The sequence below is a fragment of the Cyprinus carpio genome, chromosome A5 (assembly GCF_018340385.1).
Source record: "Cyprinus carpio isolate SPL01 chromosome A5, ASM1834038v1, whole genome shotgun sequence".
In the NCBI taxonomy this organism is placed as follows: Eukaryota; Metazoa; Chordata; class Actinopteri; order Cypriniformes; family Cyprinidae; genus Cyprinus; species Cyprinus carpio.
In genome coordinates this window covers 2993437-3013510 of record NC_056576.1, presented here as the reverse complement: position 1 = coordinate 3013510, position 20074 = coordinate 2993437, and the positions used below count along the sequence as shown (strand labels likewise).

The 20074-nt window shown below is 31.8% G+C and overlaps 1 protein-coding gene across 1 annotated transcript in view; it reads left to right on the top strand.

Annotated features, from left to right (window-relative positions):
- Positions 1-1265: 1265 nt before the first annotated feature.
- LOC109044932 (argininosuccinate synthase-like) overlaps positions 1266-20074 on the top strand; it is a 29203-nt gene continuing 10394 nt past the window's right edge. Inside the window, exons 1-10 of the mRNA XM_042757231.1 lie at positions 1266-1271; positions 3176-3229; positions 3303-3494; positions 4584-4640; positions 4712-4786; positions 6524-6594; positions 6694-6724; positions 13740-13830; positions 19009-19093; positions 19296-19360. Of these exons, the coding sequence (XP_042613165.1) occupies positions 1266-1271; positions 3176-3229; positions 3303-3494; positions 4584-4640; positions 4712-4786; positions 6524-6594; positions 6694-6724; positions 13740-13830; positions 19009-19093; positions 19296-19360 (727 nt within the window). The remainder of the gene's footprint in view (positions 1272-3175; positions 3230-3302; positions 3495-4583; positions 4641-4711; positions 4787-6523; positions 6595-6693; positions 6725-13739; positions 13831-19008; positions 19094-19295; positions 19361-20074) is intronic.

The window sequence follows — 20074 nt, the reverse complement described above, 5'->3', positions numbered from 1 at the left end:
GTTGCATTTAAAATAATTTCAAGACTAAATTTTAAAAAATGTTACATTTACAATAATTTCAAGACAATAATGTAAAGTTTTTTTTTACATTTAAAATAATTTCAAGAAATAAATGTAATTTTTTTACATTTAAAATAATTTCAGGAAATACATTTAAAGTTTTTTTTACATTTACAATAATTTCAAGAAATAAATTAAAGTTTTTTTAAAATTTAAAATAATTTCAAGAAATAAATTTAAAGTTTTTTTACATTTAAAATAATTTCAAGAAATAAATTTAAAGTTTTTTTACATTTAAAGTAATTTCAAGAAATACATTTAGGGTTTTTTTTTACATTAATTCTAAATTTTTACAGAAATAAATGTAAAATGTATGATGTTTTCTCTGAACTGTGTGTCAGTGAATTATAGAGAGTAAAATAAACAAACACAGTGTAAATGTTTCATTTGTTCAGGCTGAAGTGACACTTTGAGGTGCAGATGCTCATGTGTGTGTGTGTGTGTGTGTGTGTGTGTCTCAGAGATGTCGAAGGGTTTGGTGGTGCTGGCGTACAGCGGGGGTCTGGACACTTCCTGTATCCTGCTGTGGCTGAAGGAACAGGGCTACGATGTCATCGCCTTCCTGGTAACACCACGCTTTACTGTCCATCATCGTTACAAAACCCTGCGAGAATATTACAGATCACTTCCTTCAGGGAAACTGTTAATGGGAGACCGTTGAAACACAGGAAGGTGTTTTGTGAAATGATTTTAATTGCATGCTTGGGGCTTGTGAAGACTTGCTCTCGGAGCGTTTTTGGCGTGAATCATTCTGCGCTCTGGTTTGGGTTTCAGATGAAGCTCCGGTTGATCTGAGGACAGCCGTGTGTGCAAGCACTGAGATACTTATACTATATGTGTGTGTGTGTGTGTGTGTATATATATATATATATATATATATATATATATATATATATATATATATATAGTGTTTTTTTTATTTGATTTTTTTTTAAATATATTTTCTGCTTGAATTTTAATTTGAGCTAGTTTGATTTTTTTTTAGTTTGTTTTAGTAAGTTTGTTTTCGTAGCTGAAATAATTTTTTTATATTATTATTATTATTTTAATCTTCTTCTTCATATTATTTACTTTTTATATTATTATTTTTAGTAATAAGGTTTTTTTTTATTTATTGTTTTACTGTTTTTTTTGTTTGTTTGTTTGTTTGTTTGTTTGTTTTAATTGCATGTTTGTAAGCCGCCTCTGTGACAACCTGCCCCATTATGGAGGTAATCTTTAGGCAATATCTACTCAAAAGTCACTAAGATGTATTGAAAATAAAAAATGTGCACAATTCAATTCAATTCAAGTTTATTTGTATTGCGCTTTTTATGATACAAGTCATTGCAAAGCAACTTTACAGAAAATTAAGTTTCTACAATATTTAGTAGTAGCTTATCAGTGGTGACTGTCAGTTCATGTGCATATAGCAGAAATGTTCAGAAAATCTATAAAAGACGTAAACAGACGATTAACACTATTAACAGCAATTTTGCAATCAAACTTATAGCAAAATGTGGTAGTTCTGTATGTTGTCTCTGGGTTAGCATCATCTGAGGTCCTCTGAGGGGTCCACTAGCCAAAGTTTTTTTTTTTTTAACTAAATTGTTCTATGAATACTTTTAAAAAAATAAGCTTATGATGTTTTTTAAATTATCATTTAGATACTATTATATATTTAAATCTTTTTAATTCATTTAAATGTTGTATTTTCATTTTCATTTTAAAAGTTTTAGTAATTTTGTAGTGCATTTTCTGTAATTTTTATTATTCTTTATATATTTATATAGTTTTTATTAATTTTCATTTCACTTTTAATTGTAGTAATTTAAGTACAAGTTAAACTAAGTGAAAATGAGTAAGAATTGGTGCTTTGGCAACTAGCTGAAATAATATATATTTATATATATTTAATTAGATTTCAGAACAGAGAGGAAGGTGATGCACAGAGACACAATGGTGAAAGAAAAGACTTTTTCAAAAGCATGGAGGAAGTGCATAAACAATTGTGAATAGTGTGATTTGAGGTCGTGAAAAAGAAATCTTGAAATCCACAGTTACACTTGTGTTAGATACATATGATCTAAAGCATTCAGCGTATTCAGATTTGAGCAGTTCATTCACTCCCGAGGGTTTGAACCCATGAAATTGAGTTGCTAGCGCCATGCATTACTGTTGGAGCAACATAAACACTTTTTTTCTGGACCCCATGACATCATGACTTCTAGTCAAAGGTCTGGCTACACAAGACAAACTTCTTTTTTTGTTAAATATGTTAAAGATTTTCATAAATCACAATTTATTTATTTATTTTATTTTTTTGCTGTAGATTCAGTTTTATGAATCAGATTTCTTTTAAGTAAGAATTTTTTTTTAGCTAAATTTTTTGGTTAGCTCTTCTTTTGATGATGATTTTTATTCAGTAAGTTCTCAATGTTTTGTTTTGTTTGATTTTATTTTAAAAGGTGTTTTGTTTAATTAATTTAATTTAATTTAATTTAATTTAATTTAATTTAATTTAATTTTGATTTGATTTGATTTTTTTTTTAATTTTTTTTTTTTATTTTTGTTTTTTTCAGATTTATTTGTTTAATTTAATTTCAATTATTTATTTTAGTTAAAACACCTTATGCAGTTTTAATCTATTTATTATTGTATTATTTTTATATTATTTTGTATATAATAATATAATGTATATATTAATTTAATGTAATTCATTTTTTAACACAATTTCTTTTGCCAGCTGAACTCCTTAAACATGATTTTTTTTCAGCACATTTGCATGTTCACAGTCCTCTCATGTTGGTTAATTGTCAAATAACACGAAGGTCAACAAATAAAATATTTAGTGTTTTTTAAAGTGTTGATTTTATTTATTTATTTTTATTTAAGTAATTATTATCTTTCATCAACTCGTGAATTAATTAATTTTTTAATTTATTTACTTTATTCTTTTATATATATATACTATATATATATTTCATTTATATTTTTAATTAATTAATTAATTATTTTTTTAAACTCTTTTGTGATTTTTGTAGAATGTGTAGATCTTCTTGCAGGAGCATTAAAAGTAAATTTTTTTTTAATGAGATAAATCACCTCTTTATAACATTGGGCCAATATTGGACAGGATGAGGACTTCGATGCTGCGCAGAAGAAAGCAGAGAAACTTGGAGCCAAGAAGGTAAGGGCCAGAAACAGTAGTGACTCTGAGTGTGGATGTGTGTGTTCATCAGTGACGTGTGTCTGTGCTTCAGGTGTTTATGTTGGTCGTGGGCTCTGAGTTTTTTGTTTGTTTAGTATTTCATCTGGGGTGCGGTGCAGGCGCTGTCTATGAGGACCGCTACCTGCTGGGCACGTCTATCGCCCGGCCGTGCATCGCCCGCAGACAGGTCCAGATCGCCCGGCAGGAAAGAGCTCAGTATGTTTCTCATGGAGCCACAGGAAAGGTGCCCGCATTAGATATTACTCTGGAATAAAGCTGCTCCAGAAGGAGACTTTCACAGGGTTTGCATGCACACTTAGTTCAGCTGATCATCTTAAGTGAACTCGGTTTGGTTCATTTGAATTATCATATATGTGCCTATGAAAATTGTCATATATTGTCATATATAACTTTATAGGTTGCATTTATTTGTTCAAAAATACAGTAAAAAATTTGAAATTTTATTAGAATGTAAAACAGCTGTTTTTTATGTGAATATCTGTTCAAATGTAATTTATTTGCTGTATTTTCAGCATCATTACTCCAGTCTTCAGTGTCACATGATCTTCAGAAATCATTCTAATATGATGATTTGCTGCTCAAGAAACATTTCTGATTATTATCAATGTTGAAAAGAGTTTTTAAATTTTTAAATGAATACTTTTATTCATCAAGGACGCTTTAAATTGATGAAAAGTGTCAGTAAAGTCATTTATAATGTTGTAAAAGATTTCTTTTTCAACTAAATGCTGTTCTTTTGAACTTTCTATTCATTTGTCAATCCTAAAAAAATTTAATGTATCACGGTTTCCACAAAAATATTGTGCAGCACAACTGTTTTCAACACTGATAATAATCAGAAATGTTTCTTGAGCAGCAAATCAGCATATTAGAATGATTTCTGAAGATCATGTGAACACTGAAGACTGGAGTAATGATGCTGAAAATACAGCTGCACATCACAGAAATAAATTACACTTTAACAGATATTCACATAGAAAACAGCTGTTTTAAATCATAATAATATTTCACTATTTTACAGGTATTTTTGATATTTTTGATCAAATAAATGCAGCCTTGTTGAGCAGAAGAGACTTCTTACAAACACATTTTGGCCGGTAGTTTATACTGACGAATGCAACATCATGGTAAATTTTTCCATCTATAAAAAGAATAAAGTAAATGAAGTAAAGATGTTTCACCTCTAGAATAATGTTTAATCCAATCATTATTTCCTGGAGCCCATTTATGAAATGCACACCTCAAACCGTGCGAACACACAGATGCATGTGAGGGAATGTGTAAATGAATGGTTTTGTTGTGTTTTTGTCAGGGGAATGACCAGGTTCGCTTCGAGCTGACGTGTTACGCGCTCTATCCTCAAGTGCAGGTGAGGTCAGATCCATCAGAAACCCATCATCTGTGTCTGATCCGTCCTCATGTCTGCGTCTCAATCCTCAGATCATCGCTCCGTGGAGGATCCCAGAGTTTTACAGCCGCTTCAGAGGAAGGAAGGACCTGATGGAGTACGCAGAGGTGCAGTATCACTGAAACAAGACTATAAATACAGCCATCTGTGAAGAAAGAAAACTCACAAATGATATATCATGAAACGATCAGTGGCACAGATTGTGCTCAGATTTTACAGGACATCAAAGACTGCAGTCAAAACCCAGAGATTTTTATTATTGAAGATTTTTATCAGATCCTTTTTAAATATGCCCACTAGGGGGCATCAGAAAACTAAAAAAAGATTTAAAATGAGACAAAAAATGAGCTAAAACATTTAAAAAAGTGTTAAGAGTTATAGAGAATTTGAAAAGTGTGCTTTCTAGAAATGGCAGAGAAAAGGCTAATTTTAATTATTTGCATTTAATTATTTAAAACAGCTATAAAAGTCTGTTCAATTACAACTTTGTGCATTCATTGGTCATAAAGAGTGTGAACGCTAATGAACATGCTGTTATTGTTGATTAATTTATGTAAATACAGTTTTTTTTTTAATAATTTTTTTTTTAATATATTTTAATGTATTGATTTGTCTAATTTCTGCAAGTAAAAATATTTATATTTTTGTAATATTTTTTGGGGGGTTTTTTTATTATCTAGGAGTCAAAAAATGCTGATCTAATGGGTTATAGTGTTATTTTAGTATCTCTGAGATAAAATAGTTTTTAATATTTGTCAAATATTTTGGAGGGCCTTTGGTTATTAATTCATTTTGTTCTTAACATTTCTCTTAACATTTCATTTTTTCCTTTTAATTTGTTTAAATTAAAAAAATGTCTATATAGTTTTTACTTTAATTATTTTAATTTATATATATATATTATATATATATATATATTTCAGTTTACGCTTTTTTAATTTCAAGTAACAAAAATGTTTTTTTTTTTTCAAAATGGTTTTATTTTCACTTTTAGATAAAGAAGATAACCCTGACAGTCTTTAATTAATTTGAATTTTCTTTCATTTTTAATTTTTGTATTTCCTTTGTTTCATTTTAATTTGTTTTAAATATGTCTATATAGTTTTTTATTTAAATTATTTTTTATTTCAGTTTAAGTTTTTTAGTACTTTAAGTTTTTTATATATTTAAAAAATATATATATATATTCATACGATTATTTAATTTCAAGTAAAAAATTTTATTGTTTTTTTTTTTTTTTGTGTTTTTTTTTTTTTTTTTTTTTTTTTTGATTTTTTTTTTTTCAAAAATGGTTTTATTTTAGTTCAAGAAGCTTTAATTAACCCTACACAGCAATCAAAACTAGACACTGCATGTAAAGGTGAAGAGCCTCTGAATTAATTATTAAACAGAATTCAGACTTAGATTGGGGTTCACAGCTGATTTGGGACGCTTTTATTTTGATCACAGTGCACTAGATGGAGCTCATCATCTGAGACTGATAGCCGGTCTTTCATCATTAACATAGTTTAAATACATTTTCTTCAACCTGCTGTCTGAAGATCATTGATTGATAACAGTCCTGTTGCATATAGAAGGTGCACTATATGGAGTTCTAAGCGTTTGTTTTAGTATGTTTTTAATGTTAATAGTATTATTCAGCAGTTTTTGCTTTTCCTTCCCTTTCCCTCCTTTTCCTTCCTCTTCCTTCTTTCTTTTCTTCCTTTTTTTTTTTTTTCCTATTTTCTTTTTTGTTTTACAGGTATTTATTTTTTTTAATACAGTTTTTTATTTGTTTTTTTTGTATGTTTTTTTTTGAGTTTTTGTAATTATTTGCTAAGTTTTTTTTGAATGAAATTGTTCAGAAGCACGGTATTCCTGTTCCTGTCACCCCGAAGGCTCCTTGGAGCATGGATGCAAATCTCATGCACATCAGGTGAAGTCCGTCACAAAAAAAACACGTTTTCTTTACTGCTGTTATTGCATTTAAAAAAAAAAAAAAATTTACTGCACAACTTTTTTTTTCTTTCAACAGCTATGAATCTGGAATTCTGGAGAACCCGAAGGTAAGAGATCATAATGATCAAAGCTCAGGAGTTTCAAAACATATAATAATGAAAACTGAGAGGTGAAAAATAAAACTTCCTCATCTGAGACTCACATTTCTAAAAAATGAGGTCTGAATAATCAAGCAAGCGAAGCTGATTCAGTCCAGATCCATATAGCAAAAAAAAAAAACCCACAACATATTTTTAAATGTATTTCAAAATATACCAAACAAATAAACAAATGCCCAAAAAATAAAATATGTTTCAAAATATATTTATATAAATATAATTCTGTAAATGAGCAGGGAGATGAGAACAAAACAGAATTGTGTGATTCAAGAGAAAAACGTCAGAAATTGCAAGAAAGTCCGAATTTTGACTTATTCCTCAGAAGTTACAATTATACTTTTTTTTACTTATTTTTTTATTCCGTGGCAGAAACAAGCTCCCATAAAGCATTGCATATGCATGCAATTATTTTATATTCAGTAGTTTAGGGTTGAATGCTTTTAACACTGTAGAACCTGACATATGAAATTTGTTGATTTTAAAAAAGATTGCATATGTTTGTGTATCATCAGGGTTTATTTTTTATGTTGTTTTATTGTGTGAGTATATAACAGCTCAATTTTGTTCAGAGACTCAAACTGAGCAAAAATATGAATTTGGTGCAGATGCTGATATTAATATGATGAAATTCTGCTGCTTGTGATGTAAATCAGTGAGATGTTTATAACAGTGCAGCTGATAATGATATAAAATGATCTAAATATGAGTCTGTGCTCTATATCTGCAGTAATGTGTCTCAGTGAGATGAGATGTAAATGATTCAAACATATATGCATGCAGTGATTGAGAGATGAAGAAATAAATGGCTCCTCAGAGATTATGTGAGATGTTCTGGAGGCTTGTGAAAAAGTGTTCACTTTCCCTTCCCTCCTCCGCTGAGGAACAGTGAAAAGTGAAAAAGCTCCTCAAAAGATCCTGATGATCAGATTTGAGACTCTAAAAACGTGATTGATGGAGAATCAAGTAAAGCGAGCGCTTCAGTCCAGTAAGAGTTTTCATCTGGTCTTCTGGATATTACTACTGCAGTTATTCTGACCTTTACTTGATCAAAATCAATCAAGATCTGACACAAGAAGCTGCAGCTGAAGCTGGACGCTTGTACAGTCACACTAAAAGACTCTAAACTCTCAATCAAAGGCCTTCGAAACAGGGTTAAGGATCTCAGAGTTATTAAGATGTTGCTGCAGATCTTCTCTCATCAGAAGGAGATGTTCTCTTTCTCAGTTGATTTACCGCGTCACTTCCAATCCAGTGGCCAGATTTCACTGCTTTACTTTCATCTCTTCACTCATTTTTTCTTCCACTCTCTGACACTCTTTTTTTTTCCTCATCGCCGTTTCTTTCTGGTCTTTCCGTCTCTTTCAACTCCAGGCTTTGATTGAAAGCAAATGAGGCAGCTAACATGTGGAAAGAGAGAAATTTACTGCTGTTGGAAAGTTTCATGATGTGCGCTCAGCCGCCTCGTAGGACAAAACAATACAACGGCCAGAATAAGCGCGCTCCGCGACATCATGCTTCTCTTCACGGACCATTTGCCACCAATGCCTTCTCTCTGCCTGTCGTTCTCTCTGTGGATTATTCCTACCTTCGCCTGTCTCGCAGGGTTAAAGGGCGCGAGCAGATATGCCAGCAGGGGGTCAGAATTGAAATTCATTGATCCCATCACATTATATCAAGCGCTGAAATGTGTTGAGCTTCACCTGATCTCTGGAGTCTTCTGTTGCTCGTAAGACGCTGTTGAGAGATGCTCATCACAACATCAGTCAAATAATGGCTTTTAAATCCAGCTGCTTGTGATGCAACCCATTGTTCTGATCATTTTCTGTTCATGCAATGCTGATCAAATCATGCAATGTCATATTTTGATATTATCTGCTGATTTGACAGTAAATGCATTGTAGGAAATAGTTAATATGAGTAGATATTTGTCATTTTGAAAAGATTTTGCACAGATTTTTGACTTGACATTTCCCCCCATTTAAGAAAACTGGTATTAACATGATGGGAAGAAAAATAAACAATCTCATTCCATTTCCTCCATTTTTACATAAATTGCAGTTCTGACTGCATTCAACAAGCTCAACAAGCTCAGCACTGCTATAGTTTAGTTTGTTTTTTTAAAAATGATTTTTTTTTTTTGGGTTTTTTTTTTTTTTTTTTTTTTTTTTTCTTGGTTGTACGGAAGTTTTGGGTTGTTTTTTTTTTGTATATTTTTAGAAAGGTTACTTTTGAATGTTCTGAAACAAGTAACATTTAAAAAACATCCAGTGTCAGAAAAAAGTTCCATGAACAATGTGTAAATAACGTTTCTGTGCCGACGTTTTGAGACCGGATCAATTTAAACGTTACTGATCTTAGATATGAGAGATGATCATCAAATTATCTGAAGTTCCGTTAATCAGTTAATCTCATGATTTTGATCAGTTCAGTTCATGCAGTGTCATATTTTGACACAATCTGTTTATTTGATACTAAATTCATTGTAGATGTTTTTGAGTCGATATTTCACTCTGTCCCACATTTTGCTCAGATTTTCCATTGATTTTATTCCTCCATTTAAGAAAAACTGGTAGTATATTTTTATTTTATTTTATTTTTTGGTGGGGAGAATAATAAATATTATTATTTTTTTTTTTGTTTTTTTTAAAAATGTTGTGTTGTTTTGTTTTATTCAAGCTTATTAATTTTTTTTTTCTTCCCAAAAACGATTTTAAAAAGTTACTGAAACTTATTTCTGAAAGTTCAAAATGTCAGTTTTTTAAAAATATTTTCGTTTGGGCTTTGTTTAAATGTTAAGGGAATATTCCATTGAACAATTTGCAAATATTATGGGAACTTTCCTTTTGAATGTTAAAAAACATTAGAAAAACGTCCAGCTAAAACGTCTCAGAAATAAAACATTCCATAAACATGAACTTTACCAAACGTTCTCACAAGATTCTCCCAATGTTATGAATAAATGTTCTTCAGTAGAACATTTGTTCAGAGTTATCTGGTCTTTAATGTTCTCAAATGGTTAACACAAAAACATTGTTTATTCGTTATTCATGGAATCTTTCAAGGCATCTTTCAGTTGGACGATCATCTAGCGTTTTTTAAATGTAACAAGTTGTTTCAGAACATTCAGAGAACATTCAAAAGTAACGTTTCTATAATGCTTTCGAAATGATACATTGGAACCAAACGAAAATGTTTAAAATTTTAGATGATTGATTATTATTTTTGTTTTTTTTTTGTTTTTTTTGTGTGGGTGTTATTATTGTTAAGGTTAATCTGACTGAATGTTTGTTCATAAAACCATAACTCAACCAATCAGCACTGCTGTAGTTTAGCTTTTTTTGTGTACGAGATAAAATGTTTACAATAAAAAGCAAGAAAATATTTCATATACAGTGCAGGAAGAGGCAGAAAACCTGTAAGGGCTTAAAATATACTAAGGTTATAATGATCAAACCAACATGTCTATTTAATTTATGGGCCAATTTAAACTAGTTTCAACCAGGTTGTATTTGCATATCAAGGATGCACAACGTTCATCTCAACCAACCAAACTACTTTCATCACAAAAACCTTGTGTTTTACACATGCATTTAAATGGAATCCCACTCCAGATGCATGGATTTATAAGTCTGATAAAATGCTCTCTGCACACAAACAGCGTTTGGACTCGTTCCATCTCTTGTGTATACGTCTGATACCACCACAACAACACACAACACAAACCAACAAAACAACCACCACCACAACAAAAACCCCCCCCCCCCCCCCCCCCCACCCAACAACAAACACCCAAACCCCCCACCCCACAAAATTCTACCCATTAATTTGATCCTTCCAGCTGGTTATTTCAAATGGCTTTTTAAGGCTATTCCAGCAGTTTTGTCTCAGGACAGATACTAGTGAAGCAAGAAAAAATAAAGAAAGTAGCGCAGCGCAGTCAGAGACGGAGCGTTTTAGTTAAAGCGACACTAAAGACGGATGAGCATTTGGACAGAGATTAGTTATCATATGATGATGTTTGTCTGGTAAAGGTTTCCATTTAAATGCACCCGGTGGTTATTTTGCATAGTTCCCCTGCAATTTGCTTCAGCTCAGGACACACGGACAGTCATCCCGCTGTAATCTGTGGTAATTGGCAGGGGTAACACACACACTCACACAGGACACACGGACAGTCATCCCGCTGTAATCTGTGGCACCCCACACTAACACACACACACACACAGCAGGTGGAGAGAAACCTCTGGCTTCACTGAGTGGAAGTACATCTTTCTGACATGAAGACTTGATGGGTTTTCAGACCATGTTGCCTTTTATTAGTCTTTTTCTCACATGACAATAAATAGAGATGTCTTTTGCATGAAACAAAGTACTTTGTCTTGAAAAATGTGTCAGTCAAAGCAGAATCCATCAGAAAGCATCTAATCAGCTGCACTTTAGCAATGACTCTCAACTGGGAACGTTGTCAGAACAAACATTCTTCCAGTAACATTAGCAGAAAAATATCTGGTCTTTAATAATGTTCTCAAAAATGTTATTTATGTACTGCACATTTTTCATGGATGGAACATTTCTTCCTGAAATGTTTTAGTTGGATGTTTTGAATGTTCAGAGAAATAACGGTTTCATAATATAATTGGAATCTTAGCAAAACATTCTCAAAACATATTTTTGTTAGCTGGGCATCAGGCAAAAACTTCAACTTTCACAGCATCGCTCGAACAGTAGGAGGATAGCATCACCCTATAGATGACTAATATGATGAACTTTTATTAAGTGACACACAACCTTTATCTTCAACAACTGAAAATTGAACATGTCAGTTTTTTAAACTGTGAGATATAACGTCAAAATTTTGAGATATAAAGTCAGAATTATGAGATAAAATTGCAGAATTGTTAGAAATAGTCAAAATTTTGAGATATAAATCAGAATTGTGAGATATAAATCAGAATTATGAGATTAAAATGCAGAATTGAGATATAAATCAGAATTGTGAGATAAAAATGCAGAATTGAAATATAAATTAGAATTATGAGATTAAAATGCAGAATTGAGTTATAAATTAGAATTGAGATATAAATCAGAATCATGAGATAAAAATGCAGAATTGAGATATAACTCAGAATCATGAGATAAAAATGCAGGATTGACATATAGATCAGAATTATGAGATAAAAATATAGAATTGAGATATAAATCAGAATTATGAGATTAAAATTAGAATTGAGATATAAATCAGAATTATGAGATAAAAATGCAGAATTGTTAGAAATAGTCAAAATTTTGAGATATAAATCAGAATTATGAGATATAAATCAGAATTATGAGATTAAAATGCAGAATTGAGATATAAATTAGAATTGAGATATAAATCAGAATCATGAGATAAAAATGCAGAATTGAGATCTAAATCAGAATCATGAGATAAAAATGCAGGATTGACATATAGATCAGAATTATGAGATAAAAATATAGAATTGAGATATAAATCAGAATTATGAGATTAAAATTAGAATTGAGATATAAATCAGAATTATGCAATAAAAATGCAGAATTGACATATAAATCAGAATTATGAGATTAAAATGCAGAATTGAGATGTAAATTAGAATTGAGATATAAATCAGAATTACGAGATAAAAATGCAGAATTGAGATATTAATCAGAATTGTGAGATAAAAATGCAGAATTGAGATATAAATCAGAATTGTGAGATAAAATTGCAGAATTGAGATATAAATCAGAATTATGAGATTAAAATGCAGAATTGAGAAGTAAATTAGAATTGAGATATAAATCAGAATTATGAGATAGAAATGATTAATTGTGATGTGTTTAGGTATTGTTAGGTATTGTTGCAGAGTTGAGATATAAATCAGAATTGTGAGATAAAAATGCAGAATTGAGATATAAATCAGAATTATGAGATAAAAATGCAGAATTGAGATATAAATCAGAATTGTGAGATAAAAATGCTGAATTGAGATATAAATCAGAATTGTGAGATTAAATTGCAGAGTTGAGATATAAATCAGAATTGTGAGATTAAGTTTTGGGGTTGAGATATATATAAGTATTGTTTGTTAGATATGAATGATTGATTTATATATATATGAGTTTTGTGATATAAATTTAGAATTGAGATATAAATCAGAATTATGAGATTAAAATGCAGAATTGAGAAGTAAATTAGAATTGAGATATAAATCAGAATTATGAGATAGAAATGCAGAATTGAGATATAAATCAGAATTGTGAGATAAAAATGCTGAATTGACATATAAATCAGAATTGTGAGATTAAATTGCAGAGTTGAGATATAAATCAGAATTGTGAGATAAAAATGCAGAATTGAGATATAAATCAGAATTATGAGATAAAAATGCAGAATTGAGATATAAATCAGAATTATGAGATAAAAATGCAGAATTTAGATATAAATCAGAATTGTGAGATAAAAATGCAGAATTTAGATATAAATCAGAATTGTGAGATAAAAATGCAGAATTTAGATATAAATCAGAATTGTGAGATTAAAATGCAGAATTGAGATATAAATTAGAATTGAGATATAAATCAGAATTGTGAGATAAAAATGCAGAATTGAGATATGAATCAGAATTGTGAGATTAAATTGCAGAATTGAGATATAAATCAGAAATGTGAGATTAAAATGCAGAATTGAGATATAAATCAGAATTGTGAGATAAAAATGCAGAATTGAGATATAAATCAGAATTGTGAGATAAAAATGCAGAATTGAGATATGAATCAGAATTGTGAGATAAAAATGGGGAATTGTGAGATAAATACGCAGAAGTTTTACTGATTTAACTCAAGCATATGAGATCATATGAGGTCTTTTCTCTTGATGAATCGTCTCGCTTCACTAACAGCAGGTTGTCATAAAGCGCTGCTGATGAACTGTTGAATTAAAGCCATCGTTTCTGATGTTCCTCAGAATCACGCACCTTCAGATCTCTACCAGATGACCAAGAACCCAGAAGATTCACCCAGTGAACCAGATGTGCTGGAGATTGACTTCGCTAAAGGTGAGTGAATGTGGCTCAATGCTGCTCTATTCAACACTTTCCACAAATACGCTGCAAACTGCTGTTTTGTTTGCTGTTTTAAAACAATACATGCACAAATCTCATGTTCAATAGTGAGTGTTTCTGCTATCTAACATTAACACATTAATTGCAGGAAAATATATATATATATATATATTTGAATGACCAAAAATGTAATATTACTAGTCAGATCAATTAATTAAGGTTAAATCTAAATAAATTGCATGCATGTCAAGTCAAATTATTTATGTTGCGCTTCTTACAGCTTTACAGAAAATCATATGTTAACGTTTACATAACATCTTAACATCTTCTTGCATTATAGTTGCATCATATTTAAACAGATTCAAGCTGGGCAATAATATAGTTACAGTTTGTGACAATATAATCAATCAAGCAGTTGAGTTTTGCTATATAATGTATATTTCTGTACAGTAAGTGAGTGTACTGTTTGTATGCAAATAAATAGGATGTACTTAAATATCCATCTTTATATAAAGAGCTGTGTGATAATATAGTTTACATTTTGTGACAGTATAAACAATACAGCAGTTTGATATATATAATATTTACCACTGTGCATGAGTGTACTTTATGTGTATATAAAGTACAAAGAATAAAGAGTTAGTCAATAATAGAGTTACATTTTGCATCTAAATAACAAAAATCACACAGATATATCTGATATATATCTATTTTTATACAGAGAGCTGTGCAATAATAGAGTTTTCTGCGCTGATATAAACAGTCATTCAGCGGAGATGATGAAGCAGCATGTGAGCGAGTGTTTGTGCACTAAAAGGTTTCGGTCAGTCTCTGTTTTCAGACAGTTAAACAAAGTCGAACTCTGGTTCCCATATTTGCAGAATTAGAATTTCAATGGTTGTGTGGGACCCCGAGTGAACTAGTAATGTGATTTTATCAGACAGCGATGTCATTGTGCTCTATGATCCGTTTTGATCGGCCATCAGTATTCATAGATATTTGAGCACGTCCATTTAATGTCCATGAGAAAAGCTGTTTTAGTGATTCTCACAATAGAAGCCCCCCGTCGCCGGCCCGCTCCTGTAAAGACCTGGTTTATCTTTCTATTCTGCTCCGTCTTTTCTTCTCCTCACTTTCTCAGCACTCTCTCACATTGAGAAAAAAGAATTTTAACGACCAAACCTTTTCCCTCTTGTCATTTTAACCCCCGTTCCTTTGCCACGTCTTCTGCTGCTCCTCAAAAGGAGAACGGCGCGAAAGACGAGGAAAGAGTGGAAAAATGTAAAGCGGTAATTTTTCCTACAACTGTGTCTTCTGTTCTATTGTTGCTTTTCTAAGACTGAGAGAAAGAGTGCGGTGAATGCAGTGCATGCGGAGAGAGAGAGAGAGAGAGAGAAGGGGCAGAGAGACTCTGTTTTCATGCAGTGTTTCATTTATTTGAACTTTTAATCTAATTATTAACTATTTGAAGGGCTCTTTTGGCTGCCCTGTGGCCCGAGGACTCTGGATATGGGAATGAAAACTTGGCGTCCGAGAATATTTGTCAAGGCCAAAAGTGTCATTATTTACTCTTTTCCATGCAACAACAGTTCAAAGTGACTTTTAAGTTTCAAAAAGTGCAGGAAATGTCATGAAAGTTGACCTGTGCTGTATTTTGCAGTCAGACATGACCAGGGTTATTATAGTTAACTTAAACTGAAATAAAAATTAATAAAAACTATACATACATTAATAAAAAAAACAACACGAAGAACACATGAAGTTACTAAAACTTTAATTAACTATTAATATAAACTATAATAGCATCTCAGTGATACTTAAATAACATTGGAATGAAGTACCATATTTGATATGAGAGAAATTATTATTGAATAGCATCTTGAATATGACTTCAGAAGACTTAAAAAATATAGAAATAGACTAATATTATGATACTTATATGCTGTTTTTATTTTATTTTTTGGAGCTTGGCAGACACTATGATCACTATGAACTGTTGCAGATTCAAATTTCAGAATTAAAATTTAAAATTAATATTAATAACTGCATGAAGATTTTTTTATTTTTATTTCAGTTGTGATCCATGGGAAAGGTTTGAAAATGAGTGTTAGTAAATAATGATTAAATCTTCATTTTTGACTGTCGAGCTAAAAAAATCATAAAATGTCATAAAAGAAACCATATGAGTCGTGAAAATTGAGGCGCGTCAGAACCAGTGAAGTTTGAGGTAATGTCCTGCATGCACCGTATCCTGCAGTTAATTGACACCAAACCTGACATGACAGTTGTGACACATCATATTTGTGGAACTAGATAAAAAAGTTTGTCAAGACAAATTTTGGTTTGCTTGAGAAAGCCTAGCTTGAAAGTTTAAAGCTGTTGTAAAAGCCTGAAGCATCATGATTAGCATGTTGCTACCATGATTAACAAGTAACTAGCCTGTTGTTAGCATGATTAGCAAGTCATGTTTGCTAGCATGTTTGCTAGTATGATTAGCAAGTTACTAGCATGCCACTAGCATTTTCTAGCATGATTAGCATGTTACTAGCATGATTAGCATGTTACTAGCATGATTAACAAGTAACTAACATGTAGTAAGCAAGTCACTAGCATGTTTCTAGCATTTTGTTAGCATGATTATCAAGTGACTAGCATGTTGTTAGCATGATAAGCAAGTGACTAGCCTGTTTCTAGCATGATTAGCATGTTACTAGCATGATTAGCATGTTACTAGCACGTTGCTAACATGTTGCTAGCATGATTATCAAGTAACTAGAATGTTATTGTGATTTAACGTGATTGTAATTTAATTAGCAATTATAATTGAATAACAACTTATATTTGAGTCTGTTCCACACAAACGGTCATATGACTGCTAGTCTATGTACTATATTAGGATACATTTATGCTGTTTGAAGAGGTGTTTCTGTGAACTGTTGTTGATTCAAAATTCAAATGTCAAATTTTTAATTCAAAAACTACATGAAGATTTTTTTCAATTGTCCCGCATGGAAACATGAACAACATTAGAGTTTGAAATGACGTGAGTGTGAGTAAATAATGATTCAGTGATTGTAGTTTGTGGCTGAACTCTCCGTCATGTGTCGTTTACAGCTGTGAGCAGGAGCGCAGGCTTTCCTCCGTCAGTGTGTGAAATGCTAATCAGACCCGTGTAGGCATCTTTTCTTTCTCCTTCAAAAGTCTTCTCCGCCCTCTTTTCCTTGGGTTCCTCCTCCTCCCCCAATCCATTCGTATCCTCCACCTCTGGCCTCTGAGCCGCTCATTTCACGCTATGAATAAGTCGACTATTTAGCGTGATTTATGTGTGGGAGTCGAGTGTGTTTGCACTGACATGACGGGACGGCTAGAATACAACCAGACCGATCTGATCACAGCCACAAAAACATTTAACGACACCTAAACATGAAATATATGCCACTTATTTATTTAAAGAAAGATAAATACATTTTCAATTTATTCAGACTGATAAAACAACAGATGTATTGTTGAAAATTAAGATTAAAACATACTATCTCTATCTATCTATTGATCTATCTATCTGTCTGTCTATCTATCTGTCTGTCTATTCGTCTATTCATCCATCCATCCATGTCCATCTTTCCACCTATCTGTCCATCCATCGTTTTTTTTTTTATTTGTTTGTTTATTCGTCTGTTTATCCATCCATTCATCCATCTGTCTATCCATCCATCCATCCATCCATTCATCTAACCATCTATACATCCATCCATCCATCGGTCCATCCGTCCATCTGTCTATCTATCTATCTATCTATCTATCTATCTATCTATCTATCTATCTATCTATCTATCTATCTATCTATCTATCTATCTATCTATCTATCGTTCTATCTATCTATCTATCTATCTGTCGTTCTATCTATCTATCTATCTATCTATCATCTATCTATCTATCTATCTATCTATCTATCTATCTATCTATCGTTCTATCTATCTATCTATCTATCTATCTATCTATCTATCTGTCCGTCCGTCCGTCCGTCCTTCCGTCCGTCCGTCCGTCCGTCCGACTGTCTATCTATCTATCTATCTATCTATCTATCTATCTATCTATCTATCTATCTATCTATCTATCTAGCTATCTTATCTATCTATCTCTCTATCTATTTATCTATCCGTCTATCAATCTATCTATCTATCTATCATCTGTCTCTATCTGTTCCATCTGTCCATTCTATCTATATATCTATCCATCCATCCATCCACTATCCATCTGTTCCGTCTATCCATCTATCTATCTATCTATCTATCTATCTATCTATCTATCTATCTATCTATCTATCTATCTATCTATCTATCTATCTATCTATCTATCTATCTATCTATCTATCTGTCCATCTGTCCATCTATCTGTCCATCTATCTATCTGTCTATCTGTCTGTCTGTCCATCCGTCCGTCTGTCCGTCCGTCCATCCATCTGTCCATCTATCTGTCCATCTATCTATATATCTATCTGTCTGTCTGTCCATCCGTCCGTCCGTCTGTCCGTCTGTCCGTCCGTCCGTCCATCCATCCATCCATCCATCCATCATCCATCTGATCTGTCCATTTGTCCATCTGTCTATCTATCTATCTATCTATCTATCTATCTATCTATCTATCTATCTATCTATCTATCTATCTATCTATCTATCTATCTACTCTATCTGTCTGTCTGTCTGTCTGTCTGTCTGTCTGTCTGGCCTGTCTGTCTGTCTATCTATTTATCTATCTATCTATCTATCTATCTATCTATCTATCTGTCTGTCTGTCTATCTATCTATCTATCTATTCTGATCTATTCGTCCATCTGTCCATCTGTCCATCTATCCATATGTCTGTCTATCCATCTGTCCATCTATCTGTCCGTCCGTCCGCCCGTCCATCTGTCCGTCTATCTGTCTGTCTGTCTATCTATATCTATCTATCTATCTGTCTCTATCCATCTGTCTGTCTGTCTGTCTATCTATCTATCTATCTATCTGTCTGTCTGTCTGTCTGTCTGTCTGTCTGTCTGTCCTGTCTGTCTGTCTGTCCTGTCGTTAATTTGACATTATTACAAAGTGCTCTTTTTAAAAGTGTACTTATGTGCGTTTAGAAACAGTCATTTGTGTCTATCCTCTTCACACTGATGTATGTTGGTTCTCTCAGGTGTTCCAGTCAGAGTCACTCATGTTAAGGAAGGAACGTCCAAGGACACTCCGCTGGAGCTCTTCTGCTATCTGAATGAGATCGGGTGAGCAGATCCTGTTTACTGTCATGACTTCAGCAGTGAGCACTGATCAGAGCCTGTGTTTCAGAAACTTCAGATTGTATCCATTCATACTCAGCTGTGTAAACAAACACATGTCATTTGGTACAGTAAGTGTATAGGTCACTGGAGAATATGTGCATTTGTATGTATTTATTGATCAATAAGCCACTCTCTGGTTTCACAGTGGAAAGCATGGTGTGGGGAGAATCGATATCGTGGAGAACCGCTTCATTGGAATGAAGTCCAGAGGTACAAATCTTATTTTACAGTCATGCATTTGTCAGATTTTTTATCCAAAGCAACTTAAGTTGCCTTCGAGGTAAACCCTTGATCAGTTCATGCATTCACTGGGAATCAAACCCATGACCTTGGCATTTCTAGTTCCCATAGGTTTCCGTGTATGAAACATATTGTCATATGAACTAAAAACATATATAAACCCTGTTAGAAATTGGAACAATTTCATATATTAGCATACATATCTAACCCATACAAATATGTATGTTAATGTATATGAAGTAAAATGTTGGACATATATTTCATGTACATGTATATCTATCCTAAAACCTGTCAATAGATGTAATGTAAATGCATTACAAAAACATGTATAAATACACAGATTGTTTATGTATATGTTGTTTTAATATTGTCTTGCAAGACAGAAATTATGATAAAATTGTATTCCTATGTTATAATAGTGTAGGAATATTAATTTATTATTATTATTATGATTAAACAAAATAAATAATAAACATATCATAACATATATATTAAATAACACTTTTTTAATATATAATTATTTGTATAGTTTTTTTTGTTATAAATATTTTAATGATGTAATTGTGATAATTTTTGTTATTTGTAATACAATGAAGGAATATTAAGAATTATAATTATTATAAACAAATTAATAATAAAATATGTATTAAATTATACACTTATTTAAATATATAAAAAAAAAAT